A 16,383-nucleotide genomic window follows, 5' to 3' on the forward strand; every position below is an offset into this window, starting at 1 on the left:
AGGGAGCGGGGTCCTCGGCGCGTGCGCACATGGGGAGCTGGCGCAGAAGTGCTCAGGGGGCGGACGCGGGCGCTGGAACCTTGTCGAAGACCATCGCGGAGGGAGCCCTCCCCGTAGGATCAACGGCTTAGACGTGCATTAAGATAGAGGCAGGCTTATGAATGTGTGGCCCACAGTACACTTAGCACAATACGTCAAAACTCGGGGAGAATCAGGAATCCAACCGCTCGAGCTCCGGAAATAGATGCGGAGGACAGGTGGCGAATTGGAGTTGACCGAGTGCCCGAGGCAGAAAGAAACAGGCTACAGCTCGGGTCAGGAGCCACAGCTAGCCCCTGATAAGGAGGGCCGGGGAGGGCGGGGTGGGGGGGTGTCGTTTGCATTCCCGCGGGACACAGGAGCGGCTCCTCCTTAGGCACGCCCTGTAGTGGCCGGTCCCCGAACGCTGTCCGGCGGCCTCCCCAGATTTCCCGCGAAATCGCATTCCGGCTTCGGACAAGACCACCGGAGCGGGGGAGCCCCGGTCGAGTTGTGCGTCGGTGTCCCGCGGGGCGCGGGGCGGCCGTCCGGTCCCCCCTGCCGCTGCACAGTGGTGCCTCCCGGAAGCGGGGCCGCGCGAGGGCGCTGCTGCGATTGGTGGGCCGCCGCTGGGGGCGGAGACAACGGTGCCGCCGGCGGGAAACCTGGCCCCTGCTGAAGCGGAGCGGGAGCGCGACCCTTAGGTGGGGTTGGGTCCGGCCGGCGCGGAAGGCGGGGGTCTGCCGGGGTCGGCGGTGCTGAGGGGAGGGCCGAGGGGCGGGGGGCCGGAGCGAGGGGAAAGGGGCGGGGGGTCTTCAGGGAGCGTCCCCGCGAGCCTGCGTCCCTGTCGCGCAGCCCGCCATGTCGTCCCCGGTGTCCACCCCGAGCCGCCGCGGCTCCCGGCGGGCTTCCCCCGCTCAGCCACGTGAGTGTCCGCGTGCGGCCGTGCCCCGCGGGGTCTTCGGGGAGGCAGGGCGGGCGGTGCCGTGTCAGCCCCGTTCGGCCGCATTGCCGCCCTCGCCGACGCCGCCGTGCCCGTTCCCCCACAGGCCAGGACCCGCTGTCGTCGGGAGAGCCGCGGCCGCTGCCCGCGTCGCCCGGCGCCGAGCCCCGCAGCCCGCCCCGCGCGCCGCCCGCAGGTGCGCTGCCCGCTCGGGCATCGGGGGCCGGGGGGGCCAGGGGGGGCCGGGCGGGGGGAGCGGACGCCCCGCAGGGGTTCTCGCCGCGCTCACCCCCGTGGACGCGCTCCCTAGCGGCCCCCCTGGACCTGGACGTGAGCTCGCCGCTGACCTATGGCACCCCCAGCTCGCGGGTGGAGGGCACCCCGAGGAGCGGCGTGCGCGGCACGCCTGTGCGGCAGAGGCCCGACTTGGGCTCGGCGCGGAAAGGGCTGCAGGTGGACCTGCACTCGGACGGGGTGAGTGCGGGGCCGCCCGGGGCGCGGTGGGCCGCGCGAGGTGGGCCGTCCCCCGCGAACCTGCTCCCGTCGCCTTTCCTGTGCAGCCGGCCGCAGAGGATATAGTGGCGAGCGAGCAGTCTTTGGGCCAAAAACTCGTGATTTGGGGAACAGATGTAAACGTGGCAACGTGCAAAGAAAACTTTCAGGTGAGGTGTCATTCCTCGGGGCTCCGGAGATGTGGGGGAAAGTACGTGTCACCTCCAACCACGTAGCCCCGGTATTTAGCAGCAGATCTTCACATGGCTCAGAATTGGTGGTGTCTTTTTCAGTTTTTAGGAAAAAGAAAAACACCTATGCTTGTCTCCAAATTCTGACACCATTCCTGGTTTCCTTATTTTGAAGTATAGTTGATATACAGTAATGTGGTAGTTTCAGGTGTACAGCAAAGTGATTCGGTTATACTTCTCTTTCTGATTATGTTCCATTATAGGTTATTATAAGATGTTGAATGTAATTCCTCGTGCTGTACAGTAAATTCTTGTTTTCTACCTTATGGCTGATAGTTTGAGTCTGTTAATCCCATACTTCTAATTGATCCCTCCCTCCCTCCCCCTGCTCTTTGGTAACCATAAGTTTCCTGTGTCTGCGAGTCTGTTTTGTATATGGATTCATTTGTGTTACTTTTTAGATTCCACGCGTAAATGATGCATAGTATTTGTCTTAATCTGACTTATGTCACTAAGTATAATATTGTCTAGGTGCACCCATATTGCTGCAGATGGCAAATTTCATTCTTTTTTATGGCTGAGTAATATTCCATTATGTGTATACATATATAAATCTGTATGTATCACACGTTCTTAAGCCAATTGTCTATAAATGGGCACTTGGGCTGTTTCCAGATCTTAGCTAACTTGAAAAGATACGTGGCCCCCAGCGTTCATAGCTTTTTTATTTTGAGCAGTTGCTGGTTCCTAACTGCATTAAGCTTACTGTTTCTCTCCCCACGCTAAGAGATTTCTTCAGCGTTTCATCGATCCTCTGGCTAGAGAAGAAGAAAGCGTTGGCACAGACGTTACTGAGCCTCTGTACATGCAGCGACTTGGGGAGGTAATGAAATACGCTAACCTGAAAACTCAAAGTAGGGATTGAAACGGTTAGCAGGATATAACCTGTTTGTTCTGCCCTGTAGATTAACGTTATTGGAGAGCCGTTTTTAAACGTAAACTGTGAACACATAAGATCATTCGACACAAATCTATACAGACAGCTCATTTGCTACCCACAGGTAAGAATTTGCCCTTGAACTTGGGGGACTGCAGTAAACATCTAGAGCATCTGCAGGGTTTCTGGACAGTGGGGTTTCCTTAGTAACAGAGAATATGCCTCCAAAGCACCTTTTGGGGGGTGGGGGGTTGCCGCATGGCATGTGGGATCTTAGTTCCCCAACCAAGGATCGAACCCATGCCCTCTGCAGTGGAAGCGAGGAGTCCTGACCACTGGACCGCCAGGGAAGTCCCCCAAAACCTCTTAAAACCATGTTCTGTTTTCTTTAAGATGAACACTTTTCCACATGTTAACATTAGAAATTGGGGTGTGTGTTATTGTTGACGGCATGTCATTGTTTGGTTGGCAGCGTTTCTTAGTACATAAAAGAGTGGTGACGCATGATTGACAGCTTGTTGGGTTTGATGACTTAAAACATATTAAACGAAAACACTTACACACACCTGCCTTCTCTAACAGGCTGTGTTAACCATACTGCAGTCTTCTCTGGGCTTAAGGTCAGGCTTTATCAACAAAGCATCAGCTACATTGATTCTAGCTTTAGGCTTTGGAGGCAGGCAGACTTGGTTTTAAATCTTGATTTTGCTGCTTGATAGCTGTGTAACCTTGGTCCAGTTTCTCAGCTTCCCAGAGGCTGTTTCCTTATCTGCAAAATGAGGAACAGCTGTTAAGAAATTGGAATAATTATGATTTAACCCATTTTGGTATCATTCTGTTATGGAAGAAAAGTAAGACATGAAAGTATGAGCTTCTGTTGCCAATTAAAAGCCTACAATCATGCCAGCACATCCTGAAGGCACGATTATACGTCTTATCTCATTTTTTTAAAAATTGATATATTTATTTTTGGCTGCATTGGGTCTTCGTTGCTATGCGTGGGCTTTTTCTCTAGTTGCGGAGAGTGGGGGGCTACTCTTGGTTGCAGTACGCAGGCTTCTCTGCGGTGGCTCCTCTTGCTGTGGAGCGTGGGCTCTAGGCACGTGGGCTTCAGTAGTTGTGGCTCGCGGGCTTTGGAGCGCAGGCTCAGTAGTTGTGGCGCACGGGCTTAGTTGCTCCGCGGCACGTGGGATCTTCCCAGACCAGGGCTCGAACCCATGTCCCCTGCATTGGCAGGGGGATTCTTAACCACTGCGCCACCAGGGAAGTCCATGTCTCATCTCATTTAACTCTAGTGAGAAGATGCAGAGGTGAGAGATTTCAGTGTGCCCAAGGGTGTACAAATAGCATGTGTGATTTTATAGGGTAATGTTTTTGGATTATGCCATATTCTTTTTGTTTTTATGCCTTGCTAACATGAATTGCTTTATTAAATTTAACCCTAAGATAAAAATACAAACACAGCTTGGCACCATTATACTTGTTTTTAAAGGAAGTTATCCCAACGTTCGACATGGCTGTCAATGAGATCTTCTTTGACCGCTATCCTGACTCAATCTTAGAACATCAGATTCAAGTAAGACCGTTCAACGCGTTGAAGACTAAGAATATGAGGAACCTGAATCCAGAAGGTAATATTTTTTTCCACTTTACCGAGATATAGTTGACATACAGAAGGTAATATTTTTAATAGCAAGAAAGTACATTATGTGAAAGTCACTTCATCAAGGAACTTTAAAGGAATTGGTGACAGTGACGGTGGCGGACTGGGAGTTGACAGAAACCAGTTGCAGGTTCAGTTACCCCGTATGCTTATGGGTCCACCATGCCTTTTTTTTTTTTTTTTTTAATTTATTTATTTATGGCTGTGTTGGGTCTTCGTTTCTGTGTGAGGGCTTTCTCTAGTTGCGGCAAGTGGGGGCCACTCTTCATCGCGGTGCACGGGCCTCTCACCATCGTGGCCTCTCTTGCTGCAGAGCACAGGCTCCAGACACGCAGGCTCAGTCGTTGTGGCTCACGGGCCTAGCCGCTCCGCGGCATGTGGGATCCTCCCAGACCAGGGCTCAAACCCGTGTCTCCTGCACCGGCAGGCAGACTCCCAACCACTGCGCCACCAGGGAAGCCCCACCATACCTTTTTTAACTAAACTGAAATTATATAAAAGATGCTGTAACTCTTGATACTTTTCTATCTTAAGGTGAACTTATCCAATTATGATAGTTTTACAGTTATTTTACTAAGAAGGCACTCTCTCAGAATCAAAGTAGAAGACAAATATAAAATATGATCCCTGCACTGAAGCATAAGGAGGAAATCTAGTTTGGAAAGTAAGAGAAGAGGCAGAAGAACAGAGCAGGAGTGTCTCAGCCCAGGGAGAGACGGAGCACGCTGGGCCCCAGTGGGAGGACTCTGTGGTGAAAGATTTGGAAAGCAGACCTGAAACATTCTATTATGTTATTTATTTGGGGAAATGCTATATCGGGGCCACAGTTACTAGTGGGACAGGTAAGTCTCTGAACCCGCCACGTATAGTGGGCCTGACTATGGAGATTATCACGAGTGCATGGGCTGTGACAGCCACTTCACAGGTCCGGTCGTCCCCAGGCAGCCTCGGGTTGGCCTAGCTCAGCAAGGGTCAGTAGACCTAAGGGGTTGGGAGGGAGCAGACTGGATGCAGGAGGGGCATCTCAGGTCAGAGCTGAGGGTACCCAGTGAGACGTTCGTGCTCTGGCCGGAGCGTCTCCCCCTGACCCCGCCATCCCAGCACCTCCATTCCTCTGGTGAGGTTCTCCCGGCTGGACAGCAGAGCCAGACCCGCCCCAGCTGGCGTCCAGCTTGGGGAGGCCCACGCCCAGCCGGGACGAGCCGCCCTCTCTCCCCGCCTTGCAGACATCGACCAGCTCATCGCCATCAGCGGCATGGTGATCAGGACGTCCCAGCTGATTCCGGAGATGCAGGAGGCCTTCTTCCAGTGCCAGGTGTGCGCCCACACGGCCCGGGTGGAGATAGACCGCGGTCGCATCGCTGAACCCTGCGTGTGCGAGCGTTGCCACACCAGCCACAGCATGGCGCTCATCCACAACCGCTCTGTCTTCTCCGACAAGCAAATGGTGCGTGGCCGCTGCCCCCCTCCACGTGCCCCGTCCTCATTCTGCCCCAGCCGGGTCCTCAAATGCCAAGTGTAACTTGTCCACTCGTGCAGCCCTGAAACCAGGCTTCCTGGTGGGTTGAGCAGCTTCATTCCTCCTCGGAGAGCAGGTGTGTTAGAGGGCGAAGCTGAGCCCTCGGAGTGCCTGAGGCCCCAGCCCTGGGCCGCAGCACTGCTGTACCGCCCGCGGGCACCCGTGCGCTGTGTTCCACACTCTTGTCATAGGGGAGGAGTGCGTTCTCCAACTGAATATCTTAAGTTCAGCGTCATTCGTGATTTATTAAGTCAAATTTAACACGAGATGCTTCTATGGGAAATACTTAAGATTGTAGGATATAAGAGCATATACAACATTAAGAACAGTAAACACCGTTTGATTAAATTCTGTCATTTGGCAATTCTACCGCTGGTAAAGAATGGGCTGAGAAGTTTTTCCAAAGTTTTTCTTACAAACTGTATTGCCTAGGGAGTTTAACCGTGTAGCTCTTTATTCATGAAAAATTTTAAGATGCAGATTAAAATTCCAGAGAAAGGCAGAAAACCATTTATTTACTGTGATTGTAATGGTGTAAAGTATGCATAAGGAGTGAAGGTTTTTTTGATTTGTTATAATGTTTAAGCAATCTTAACTTTAAGTGGAGAGAATGAGTTCAAAGTATAGGACGAGAGATAGTTTCCCTTATTGGGAGTCACTAGGAGAACACTAACGAGTGTGAAAAGCATCCACTTTCTTGCTGATGGAAGGGTCATCGAGGTGGGTAGCTTTCACCTCACGTGGGCACCGATTCCTGGGCCTGGGTGCTCCCGAGGTTCTGCCCGTGGACTCGCTGCCGTCCTCCCAGCTCCTCCCGAGCACAGGCTGCCTCGGGGCCCTTGCGCTTGCTGTCCTGTCGCTGAGAACACGGGGCCCCTCCCTGACAGCCTCTCCTCTGCCCGGCGGTCACCTGGTTTGAGAAGGGCCTTCCCTGCCCTTGATGGTGGGACGCACAGCCTCCACCCCCGCCCTGTGCGCCCTCCTGTCTTCTCCCGCCGCGCCTGGCGCTGCCAGGACTGTGTGTGCCCCTCTGCTCTGGGGCAGAATCCCCAACACCTGGGACGGAGTCTGGCAGCTGCTCGGCAGGTGCTGTGGGTGAGTCGATGTCACCAGGAGGACAGGCAAGAGTTTGGGAGGCACGGTGACCTGAAGTGGGGGTGCTTCTCCCAGAAGCACACTGGGAGCAGCGTCCAGAAGGAACTAGAAATGCAGGCCGACGCTGATGCAGACGCGCCCGCCACAGCCTTAAGACGGGGAAGAACAGCCCTGGCCTCCCCACCCCCAAAGGGGCAGCCCCTAAACGAACAACCGCCTCAGAATGCGCATCAGACTGGGTTTTCAGAGGTGGACACAGCGAGGTCCCGGGGCAGCAGAGGCGCTGCTGTCGAGTGGCTGGGTGGGGAGGGCTCTGGGCCTGTCCTGAGGGTCCTGCTCCCCGCCCCCTCAGATCAAGCTCCAGGAGTCCCCCGAAGACATGCCCGCGGGGCAGACGCCACACACGGTCGTCCTCGCCGCCCACAATGACCTCGTGGACAAGGTCCAGCCTGGGGACAGAGTGCACGTCACAGGTGAGGGCCTCCAGAGTCAGCCCTGTGACCTGGTCGGGGGTGCCTGGCCTGGGGCTGCTGCTTCCAGCGCCTGCCTTTGACCTCCGACACGGCCCCTGCCCAGACGGTAGGCTGTCTCCCTGTTATTGTCTGAAATAACTTGCGAGCGACCTTCAGTATTTGAGCTCTTCGGGTTTCCTTTCTTTCTAGGTTTTTGGTACGGGATTTAGGTATTTTCTTTCAGGTAGTTATTGATAATTCCTTACATTCGGTTTAAGAGAAATGAAACTTCTGTTTCAAACTGCGATGCATCAAACACAGAGGCGAGCAGGTGGCGTGTGGAGGCGGTGGTCCCGGGCCAACCTCGCTGGCTCTGCTCGGAGCCCCCCAGAGCCCTGCTCCCCCCGTGCTCCAGGCCGAGGTCGGGCAGGTGAGAGTGTGTCCTTTGTGCCCTCAGGCATCTACCGAGCGGTCCCCATTCGCGTCAATCCCAGAGTGAGCAACGTGAAGTCTGTCTACAAAACCCACATCGACGTCATTCACTATCGGAAAACCGACTCGAAGCGTCTGCACGGCCTCGACGAAGAAGCAGAGCAGAAACTTTTTTCAGAGAAGCGTGTGGAATTGCTTAAGGAGCTTTCCAGAAAACCAGACATTTATGAGAGACTCGCTTCCGCCTTGGCTCCGAGCATTTATGAGCATGAAGATATAAAGAAGGTAACTGGCTGATGGGCTTCTCACTTGCAGCTGGGCTTGAGAGCGCTCGGGTCGGACAGTGTGGACACCCCGGAAAGGCTGAGCCTCGGCCCGTTGGGCGGAGCAGGGCCCGCCGCCTGCCTTGGCTGTTGGTGACGGGAATGGGCCGCATCCTCGTCTCGTTTCCAGGCACAGAAGCCACCCGGGGTGGGTGGGGTCCGGGCCCCCTATGGCATCCGTGCCCCAGGGCTGACTCGCAGCCCCTCCCGTCCTCTGATCTCTTCACTGTCGCCCTTTGTCCATCTGACTGCGTCTCAGCTGCCAGCGGCAGGTGAGCACTGAGACCTGTCTGTCTGTCCGCCCGTCTGCCCGTCCAGGGAATCCTGCTTCAGCTCTTTGGCGGGACGAGAAAGGATTTCAGCCACACAGGAAGAGGCAAGTTCCGCGCCGAGATCAACATCCTGCTTTGCGGGGACCCAGGGACCAGCAAGTCGCAGCTGCTGCAGTACGTGTACAACCTGGTCCCCCGGGGCCAGTACACGTCCGGGAAGGGCTCCAGCGCCGTGGGCCTCACCGCCTACGTCATGAAGGACCCTGAGACGCGGCAGCTCGTGCTGCAGACGGGCGCCCTGGTGCTGAGTGACAACGGCATCTGCTGCATCGATGAGTTCGACAAGATGAACGAGAGCACACGCTCCGTCCTGCATGAGGTCATGGAGCAGCAGACGCTCTCCATCGCCAAGGTCAGTCGCCCGTTCTGTCCCGGCGTGGACACGGTTGGGGTGTCGGGGGGCTTGAAGCTCAGCGTCTGTGGAACCTGCAGCTTGGGAGACTGGCCGACACTTCTCCTGTTAGGTCCCAGCTCGATCTGAGTATTTTCCACAGGATCCTCGTTCCTCCTCTACGCTGTCCTAACCCTCTAATGTGTGGTACTCGTAGAACTTGACTTTGTCCTAATGCACGGAGTTTGGTTACTGAAAAAGACGCAGTCGCAGCAAACGTTCATCTACAGCTCGGTCCTTGGCCTGACTCAGCGCTCAGGGCTGTCCCCAGTGGGACGCCTGTGCAGAAGTCACCTGTGCCGGGTGACGTGGCTCGTGGTGACGGTGGATCCCTGGCAGAGGGCACGCGGGCGGAGGTGGCTCACAGGTCCCGCCGGCCTCGGGGCGAGGTTTCTAACCACACTGTCCCTCCACCAGGCTGGGATTATTTGTCAGCTCAACGCCCGCACCTCCATCCTGGCAGCCGCAAACCCTGTCGAGTCTCAGTGGAATCCGAAAAAAACCACCATTGAGAATATCCAGCTGCCCCACACACTGTTGTCAAGGTACGAAAACAGGTTTTCATAGAATAGATGGTCTCACTTTGCTCATCTGTGGAATGTTCAGGGTGAGCTTGAGAAGGAAATACAAGGCAGAACCCAGCTAATGTTGTAAACTCTTCAGGCCAACGCAGAGTCTGCACATCTGCTTGGTCACGAGTTTTCCAGGCAAGGACGGTGTGTTTTTCTGCTCACCTTGATGCGTACTCGTTTTTTGGAGCAATTAGGGCCTTTCACCTTCATCCTTTCAGAAACCCGCCTCTCAACTGCTCTCGGTCTTAAAGCCGCTGTAGAGAATCAACAAAGTGCAGAGAGCGGTTTTACACAGTAGATAAGGGTCTGAAAATTAAACTTGTGGAAGGGGAGTCAGGTAGTCCATACTTTTTCTCAAAGATAGGTATGTTTAGACTTTGATTACTTGACTGTTCTAACAGATAGTTCCTTCTCCCCAGAAGAGTTGAATGTATCTTCATTCGCATCTTCCAGTCTTCGGAATTACAGCAGCGTTTCCCTTGGGAGCATCTTGCTTCTGGCTCAGCTTTCGGTGCCCGGTATTCCCGGGCAGAAGCGGCCTGCGGGGCCGGGGCAGGGGGACCGGAGGCCCAGGGGTCCACTCACAGGTACGTGGGTGTCCCAGCTGGGAAAACTGTTTATGATGTTTCCTCAGGTTTGACTTGATCTTCCTCATGCTGGACCCTCAGGACGAAGCGTACGACCGGCGTCTGGCTCACCACCTGGTGTCCCTGTACTACCAGAGCGAGGAGCAGGCACAGGAGGAGGTCCTGGACATGGCGGTGCTCAAGGACTACATCGCCTACGCGCACAGCGCCGTCCTGCCGCGGCTGAGCCAGGACGCCAGCCAGGCGCTCATCGAGGTACCTGCGGCCGAAAGCACAGCTGGGTGCTGCTCAGCCTCTGAAACAGCCTCTAAAACTTCTACAACTGTTTTCCCTCCTGTGTTGCAAAATCGAGTTTTCCAGATGTAGAAAGGGGAAAGGGATTCATTTCTACACATTGTGCACACTCTTTTTGTATTTAAGTACTTGCAAGCACAGTGTATTTAAGACCAGGATACCTGAGTTGAAATATAGGTGATGCTATTTAGTGACTTTGTAATTCTGGGCTCTGGGCTGCATTTGCTCGTTTCTAAAAAAATAAGTATTTTATGTTCACTTCGTAGTACCTTTTAAGTGGGCAGCAGTGCATGATGACACATGCTCAGTAGACACTGTGACACTAAGAAGGTTCCTGGTGCTTTGATGGGCTTTACATCCTGACAAAGCCCTGAAGATGCTCAAGTGAAAGTTACAAGTGATAACGCGGTTTTCCGTCTCTGTCATCTTGAAGGAATTACGTCATCCGTGTATGGGTTTAGACAATTTACCTCTTGCGTGTTGCCCCACTAATCCTTGGCCTGCTCCTCGCAGGGGTGTAAACAAACAGACCAGAGTCCTCAGCTGCCCTTCCCAACACCGCGTCCTCTGGGTGCCGGGCTTCGCACACCCTTGCTGCCCGGTCCCGTCCTAAAGCTGCACCCGTGCCTCCCCCGGATGAGGGTCGAGGCCCACGGCTGGACCGGCTCTCGCTCCCCTCAGGACCTGCCTGCCCAGGGGGTTATTTAACGGGAGCCCGACTGGCCAGAGTCCAGGCGCGACCCTGAGGTCATGGTGTGAGGAGTCGGCGTGTCCCCTGTCTCGCCAGGCTTACGTGGACATGAGAAAGGTCGGCAGCAGCCGAGGGATGGTGTCCGCGTACCCCCGACAGCTGGAATCGCTGACCCGCTTGGCCGAAGCCCACGCTAAGGTGCGCTTTTCCAACAAAGTGGAGGCGATCGACGTGGAGGAGGCCAAGCGCCTGCACCGAGAGGCCCTGAAGCAGTCGGCGACCGACCCGCGGACGGGCATCGTGGACATCTCCATCCTCACCACAGGTGGGGCCGCGCGGGCCCTCCGAGCGCGCGGTGGGGTGCTGAGGCGGTGGGCGCGGGCGCGCACGGCCGGGGTCTGCCCTGCCCGCCCTCCGGGCACCGCGCCCCCGGAGGAGCGGTTCTGCCCCAGCGAGGGCGGCTCCGCGTCTGTGCGCATTGCCTGGACTGTCTCCGTGGAAAGCAGCAGCTATAAATAAGCTCTTCAGAAACTGGGAACAGCGTTCAGAACTTGCTCCGACTGTCCCCTAACCTTATGTGGTGACATGACTAAACGCTTTTTTTTTTAAAGAGTATAGTTGATTTATGACTAAAGAAATATTAATAGAAGTTTGAAACACTTTTCTTCCTTAGAGCAGAAACGTCTTCACTAATTTCTTTTAAATCAGGAATGAGTGCCACCTCTCGTAAACGGAAAGAAGAGTTAGCTGAAGCTTTGAAAAAGCTTATTTTATCCAAGGGCAAAACGCCAGCCCTGAAATACCAGCAACTTTTTGAAGATATTCGGGGACAGTCTGATATAGTAAGTGTTTATGTGTATATTTTGTTTAATAGAGTTTTCTTTTCCCTTGATGCTGCTTTAAAGTTTTTTTCTAATTTTTTTCCTTCGTTTGTAGTCTAAGTGATAAATTGTTTAAGTAGTTACAGATAAAGAAGAGAAGTGAGATCACCACCCACCATCAGGGAGTGATCGCGAGAAGTCTGCTGGGCTCTCAGTTTTCCGTGTGGATGTGGATGCGTGGTTTTGAGCCACGTCAGTACTCTTAGCTTCATCTGGGACGCAGAGTCCACTTCGTGACTTACTCACTTTATCTCATGCCTCCCCCGTCATTTACTTAACCATTTGGTGGGCACTTAAGAGCGTTTGCAGTCTCTTGCTGTTACAAGGAAAGCTGAGTTCACGGCAAGAGCTCTGCTGGTCGGGTCCAGCCCTGCCTGCTTCCCTAACGCCCTCCCCTCCTGGCCCGTGGCAGGAAACGTTTGCCACTCCCGAGACGGAGCGTTAGGACTTGTGTACAGCCACCAGGAAGGAAGGAGGCTCCGGTGGTTCTTTAACTTGGAAATCATTGTGTCTCTTAAGTGGGGAGAGCAGCTCCACGTGTAAAGTTCTTTCTCTCTTCTCTTCCCCAAAGGCAATTACCAAGGATATGTTTGAAGAAGCGCTGCGTGCCCTGGCGGATGACGACTTCTTGACGGTAACTGGGAAGACGGTGCGCCTGCTCTGAAGCCCCACGAGCAGCGCTGGTCACCGCCCTGCCGCCGGCGGGAGAAACAGCCTCAAAGTCATTACTTGGCTGCATAAAAATTTTCTAACCTGGGTTCGGTTTTCCTAGGGAAGCGTGTGTGTTCATCTTTTTAACATTTTAAGTAAAGAGCACTGTGCCAGTTTGTGAGCATGATACAGTACGACTGTTTTCTTGAAGTGCCATTTCTTTAGCACCAGGTCTGAGCTGTGTGTAGGCACAGACAGCAGGGTGCGATCTTCTCTGGAGACAGCGGTCTGGGTCATGGTTTTGTGCTGGACTTTGTCGTGGCCGTTGGAGATGCTCGGGTGTTCCCGTCCCTCCTGTGGGGAGGTGCACGGCCAGCGCTGTCCCCGCTGAGTCCTCAAGGCTTGTTCTCTTGGCTACATGAGGCTGCAAATGGTGGGGTTCCGTGTCACTGCTTTCTACTGCTTCACCCTAATATGTAAAACTTTTTCCTCAATAAATGATAGAATAAGTAATACTTGGTTATCAGGCATTATTTTTCATTAAGAAAAAAGCTTTAATAATACTGGTTTCATGGAAATTCATGACGGTAAGTACTTTGTGTAAGTCATAAACTCACTAAGATATAATACGTTTCATCTTATTCATTCAAAAGTTATTTCAATTCTAGCAGTCATTCTCATAAAACCACCATAAGCTGAAATCTCAGGTGGAGATACTATGGTAACAAGTAATCCCTGGAACATTCAAGTCACCATGAGTTTGGCCTTTTTTAGAATCAACATTCATTAGTAAAGCATTCATAGAAAGTGATAGATCTAACTGAGTGTTTGAACAGCCTTAAAATGCTAATGTGGGCATGGGATTCAGAGGTCATCTGAGCAGCTCCGGCGGTCCCCATTCTGTGCTGGGGGTCACGGTGCCTCGGTGGCAGTCAGGCTGGGGCATCACCAGAGGGTGCAAGAGACGAGTCTGAAATGAAAACCGCTGAATCTTCTGAGTAGAACTCTGTCCGGTGTGTTTGGACGCTGCTCACGCTTCCAGAATTGGGCAGAGAAGGGAGACCGTTGGGGAGGGGAGTCTGAGGCCACACGCGGAGCGGTTCCCAGCCCGAGTTGCTCAAGGTGGCCGGTTCTCGGGCCGCTGACGAGCTGTGGACAGCACACACCACACCAGGGCCCACAGTGTGCAGGGCGTCGTAAGGCCCAGTTCCCTGAGCCAACTGGGAGATGTCCCGGGGCCATGGCGAGAGCTGGCCTTCCCCCTGAACTGCGTTCCGAGTAAGGTCACAACAAGAGTGCCTTCTTGCACAATTGCAAGCTAAGTGAAAGAGCACTGCTGCAGACTTCCCAGGTGGTCCAGTGGCTAGGACTCCCAGGTTCCCAATGCAGGGGGCCTGGGTTCGATCCCTGGTTGGGGAATTGGATCCCACGTGCATGCCGCAACTGAAGATTCCCACACACGGCAAACGAAGATCCCGCGTGTCGCAACGAAGACCTGGTGCGGCCAAAATCAATAAATACTAAAAACCCCCAAAACAAACAGCATTGCTGCCATCAGGTTCTGGAGCTGCTTCCTTTACACAGTTCTGTAGATCATAGACGAGTGATACAGGAAATGAAGACGGGCTTTCACCAAACTGAACCCTCCGCCTGCAGTCATGGCTAGAACATAGGAAGTTAGGTGGCAAGTGTGCTCAGTCCTCGAACCTTCTGGGGCGCCCCTATCTGTTGATTCAGATGCTTTCCCCCTGCGGTAACACAGGAGTGATATTTTTCTAAACCTTGTAATTCAGTACCAACATGGAGCTTACGGCTGCAAATAAAGTTTGATTTTAAGGGAATTTGAGTCGAATGAACATAATGAGGCTTCCGTTATGGTGGATCTAAATTTATTCAATTGGGCGCATTTCCGGTCACTTGTGTAATTGCGCCGTGGTCTGGGGGTCTCCGAGAGCCAGGAGGGGCTCATCCTGTCAGGGCAGAGCCGACGGTGCCTGTTGGGTGTTTGTAGGCAGTGGAGCAGAAGAGGAAGAGGGTGACTCAGGGGAGAGCTCTGCCTTCACCCCAGTTCCGAGAGCTGCCCCTGGAGGCTGGGCCTCCGCACTCACCCTCAGGAGTATCGGGGCAGGACAGACGGCACCTTCCCGTTTGTAGAAGGTGGTTTGTTGGCACAGATGTGGGCTGCCCAGGCCAGATCCCGGCTCGTCTTCCTCCCAATCTTCAGTGCTTACGACTGGCACGTGGTCAGTGCCCGACCACGTTCCTGTGAACAAAATAAGTAGAATGTAGGTTTTTCTTATGAGGATAATACAATTCAGCTCAATTCCTACAAATATATGTTTTAAATGTTACAGTATAATGTAATTGCATTTGAAGTTTTCCCTCCAATTTTGACCCTGAAAGATACCCAGACTTGCTAGTTGGAACAGCCTTACTTGATTTATACACATACACAAGCCATTGTACTCCCAGTATCCATCATAAATATAACCAACTCCACCCGAGGAATCAAACATCAGCAAGAATGAAGAAACCCAGAAGGTAATGACTCACTCTTAGCACAAGGTTAGGAAATGTTTAGTTTAAGAAAGTGCTGTTACTTATTAAATTTGAGGTCATTTCTTAAAATGCCTCTGCAATTTAATTTTTAAAACTTTTTGAAATAAGTTTCAGGCTTACAAAAAGTTGTAAGGTTAGTAAAATTCCCATTTATCTTTCACTCAAATTCCTTTGTTACATTTCCTCGAACCTGCTTTTACCATTATCTATAAAGTTTTTTTAATTATTTGAGACTAAGTTATAGACAGGAAGCCCCTTTACTTATAAATACTTCCTAAAAACCATGTATATCCTAAAACCAGTAACCTTACTTTATATAATAACCACAGAATAATTTCATAACGATCGAAAAATTAAGGGATTTCCCTGGCTGTCCAGTGGTTAAGAATCATGCTTCCACTGCAGGGGGCACGGGTTTGATCCCTGGTTGGGGAACTAAGATCCCGCAGGCCACATGGTGGCATGGCCAAAAAAATAAAATAAAACAAATTTTTTAAAAAAATTAATAGTTACCCAATCTACAGACATTCAGATTTCATCAATTGTCTCAATGATGCTGCTCATAGCAAAACTAAAAAAATACATGTTTCTGCTTCAGGATCACAAGCCTCATTTTTTAAAAATATTTATTTATTTACTTATTTATTTGTTTGCACTGGGTCTTAGTTGTGGCAGGCGGGCTCCTCAGTTGCGACTCAAGGGCTCCTTTGTTGTGGCATGCATGTGGGATCTAGTTCCCCGACCAGGGCTTGAACCCAGGCCCCCTGCACTGGGACTGCAGAGTCTTACCCACTGCGCCACCAGGGAGGCCCCACAAGTTGCCCTCCTCAGCTGTCCGCTGCTGCCTGGGCCCCTCCAGGGCTTCCTACAACACCTGCCCCATGATCTGAGCTGCGACCCTTTCCTAAAAGGGCCCCTCCCTAACCACCTGCCCTAAAGAACAGAGCCAGCGGCCACCTCTGCCGCTCTTATTCTGTTACCCTGTTTGCTTTTCAGCACTTATCATGGTGGGAAATTGTCTCATATATGTATTTGTTTAAGAGTTTGCTGTTAGTCTGCTTCCATTAGCACAGAAGCTCCATGAAGGCAGGGACTTTTTCCAAGGCAACTACAAATTTTCCAGATAAAAAGAGCAATCTATAAAACCTCATGGGCCCCATGATCATTGCAGCATTATTCACAGTAGCCAAGACATGGAAACAACCTATGTGTCCATTGATGGATGAATGGATAAAAAAGATGTGAAATGTTATATATATATATATATATATATATATAAAATTATATATATGTATGTAACTATACACACAATGGAATATTATTCATCCGTAAAAAGGAAGGAAATCCTGCCATTTGTGAC

At 52.4% G+C, this 16,383-nt stretch overlaps 1 protein-coding gene across 2 annotated transcripts; it reads left to right on the forward strand.

Annotated features, from left to right (window-relative positions):
* Positions 1 to 253: 253 nt before the first annotated feature.
* Positions 254 to 12,979, forward strand: MCM4 (minichromosome maintenance complex component 4). 2 transcript variants are annotated; one of them, XM_068525405.1, is made up of 17 exons: positions 254 to 314; positions 874 to 943; positions 1,068 to 1,157; positions 1,272 to 1,435; positions 1,522 to 1,623; positions 2,432 to 2,527; positions 2,610 to 2,705; positions 4,074 to 4,212; positions 5,471 to 5,691; positions 7,211 to 7,331; positions 7,768 to 8,027; positions 8,384 to 8,749; positions 9,206 to 9,333; positions 9,995 to 10,202; positions 11,029 to 11,257; positions 11,641 to 11,774; positions 12,385 to 12,979. In XM_068525405.1, exons 2-17 carry the CDS (start codon positions 880 to 882, stop codon positions 12,475 to 12,477), a joined length of 2,511 nt encoding a protein of 836 aa, XP_068381506.1. In that variant the 5' UTR covers positions 254 to 314; positions 874 to 879; the 3' UTR covers positions 12,478 to 12,979. The 2 variants fall into 2 exon arrangements, with proteins under 2 accessions (XP_068381506.1, XP_068381505.1); XM_068525404.1 differs by lacking the exon at positions 254 to 314 and adding an exon at positions 441 to 722.
* Positions 12,980 to 16,383: the final 3,404 nt, after the last annotated feature.

This window comes from Eschrichtius robustus, chromosome 17 (genome assembly GCF_028021215.1).
Source record: "Eschrichtius robustus isolate mEscRob2 chromosome 17, mEscRob2.pri, whole genome shotgun sequence".
Lineage (NCBI taxonomy): Eukaryota > Metazoa > Chordata > Mammalia > Artiodactyla > Eschrichtiidae > Eschrichtius > Eschrichtius robustus.

Bases quoted from the DNA above. Each gene is read 5' to 3' on its own strand.
- MCM4 (XM_068525405.1), top strand. From the start codon at position 880: ATGTCGTCCCCGGTGTCCACCCCGAGCCGCCGCGGCTCCCGGCGGGCT. The intron at 1,624-2,431 runs GTGAGGTGTCAT...CCCCACGCTAAG, and splicing joins CGTGCAAAGAAAACTTTCAG to AGATTTCTTCAGCGTTTCAT. The intron at 2,706-4,073 runs GTAAGAATTTGC...TTGTTTTTAAAG, and splicing joins AGCTCATTTGCTACCCACAG to GAAGTTATCCCAACGTTCGA.